Source organism: Triticum dicoccoides, chromosome 2B, assembly GCF_002162155.2.
Source record: "Triticum dicoccoides isolate Atlit2015 ecotype Zavitan chromosome 2B, WEW_v2.0, whole genome shotgun sequence".
Classification (NCBI taxonomy): Eukaryota; Viridiplantae; Streptophyta; class Magnoliopsida; order Poales; family Poaceae; genus Triticum; species Triticum dicoccoides.
Window position 1 is genome coordinate 808,882,247 of NC_041383.1, and position 1,569 is coordinate 808,883,815.

Consider the following 1,569-nt stretch of genomic DNA (forward strand, 5'->3'; position numbering starts at 1 on the left):
TATTCCATGGACTACTGTAGAGCGGGGGCCGGGATCGAGCGGGCGGGCAGCGACATGCCACCCCACCCCACCCCACCCCACGCAGCGGCTAGCTAGCTAGCGGATGGATGGATGGATGGATGGGGCGTGTGGTGTCTGTCGATGGACGATGCCGCGCGCCCGACGAAAGCTATGGCGGCAGCGGGCGAAAGCAACGGAACGGAAATCTTATCGGCACCGCCGCGGGGACGGATGTGTCGCCTCGCCTCGACTCGCCTATCCGTCTGCCTGCCGTCCCATCCATCCATCCATCCATCCATCGGCGATCGATCGATCGATCCATCGGCGGTGCTGTGCCCATCCTCCATCCTGGCTGACAAACACGTCCAAGCTACTTGCCCGCTTGCGCGTGCGTGCGTGCATGTAGGCCAACCGCGTCATCTTATCTCCCTCCCATCATTGCCTCCTCCTCCCCCTCCTCCTCCTGATCCATCCACTGCTCGTCCGGTGGCGCGTCCCGTCTCCTCCAGCTCCCCCCTTCCTTTTCCGGTGGTGCCCGCGCCGGAGGGAGCTTCGCTCGGCGCTCGGCCGGAGGTGACCGATACTGTTCGTGAATGATCAGGGCGAGGGCGGCTGGTTTTCACGCCTGAGCGACCTCGGGGGAAGCGGTGATCCATGCATGGATGGCAAAGACCTCATCGCACCGTCCGACCTGCCGCCATTCTACGGCCAGCAGCCGCAGCAGCACCTCCGCATGCTCGGCGGCACCGGCGGCGGCGGGGGGCAGCATAGCCCGTCCTCGCTCGCCGGGATGCACTCCGTCATCCGCCCCATGCCCAACATGAGCATGAGCCCCACCGCCATCCTCCAGTCCATCGGCGGCGGCGGCGCCTCCTCCCTCGCCGCCATGCAGTTCAGCATGGACAACGCCACATCCCCTTCCTCCATGCTGCAGCACAACAGCATGGGCGGCGGCTCCGTCTCCGGCTCGGGGGGGACGATGCCGGTCGCCAGCCCGCCGCCGGAGCCCGTCAAGCGGAAGCGGGGCAGGCCGCGCAAGTACGGGCCCGACGGCGCCATGAAGCACCACATGTCCTCGTCGTCGGCGCAACAGCAGCAGCATCAGCATCATCAGATGATGGGCGCGCCGCAGCAGAGGATGGGGTCGATGGCCGGACAGGGCATGGCGGGCGGAATCGACGACGCGGCCCAGAAGAAGAAGCGCGGCCGGCCGCCGGGCACCGGGAAGAAGCTCTCCTCCCCAACCAGTAAACCCTCCGGTCAGTATATATATACACACACCCAATTCTGAATTTCATTTATTTTTTGTAAACTCTGAATAGTATTATATATACACTGTCCAACTCAAGGCGATTAAATTCAGATTTCTACCAAATTCCAGTCTGCTGCCTGCCAATTGTCAAAAGAATATCTGTAATGTTGATTTTGGTGATTTTAACAGAGTATCACCTAGCTCAATTTTCTTATCAGTTGCTGCCATCTTAGAAATCATTTGTTCTAGTAGGCTGCTGGTTTTTATGCAAAGTTTTCCTGACACTCTGAAGTCTGATTTGGGCTTGGAGACGTAGC

At 60.8% G+C, this 1,569-nt stretch overlaps 1 protein-coding gene across 1 annotated transcript in view; it reads left to right on the forward strand.

The window, feature by feature from the left end:
- Window positions 1-381: 381 nt before the first annotated feature.
- The window catches only part of LOC119366490 (AT-hook motif nuclear-localized protein 9-like), a 2,601-nt gene continuing 1,413 nt past the window's right edge, over window positions 382-1,569 (forward strand). The window contains exon 1 of the mRNA XM_037632233.1: window positions 382-1,259. Within this exon, the coding sequence (XP_037488130.1) occupies window positions 659-1,259 (601 nt within the window). The 5' untranslated portion in view covers window positions 382-658. The remainder of the gene's footprint in view (window positions 1,260-1,569) is intronic.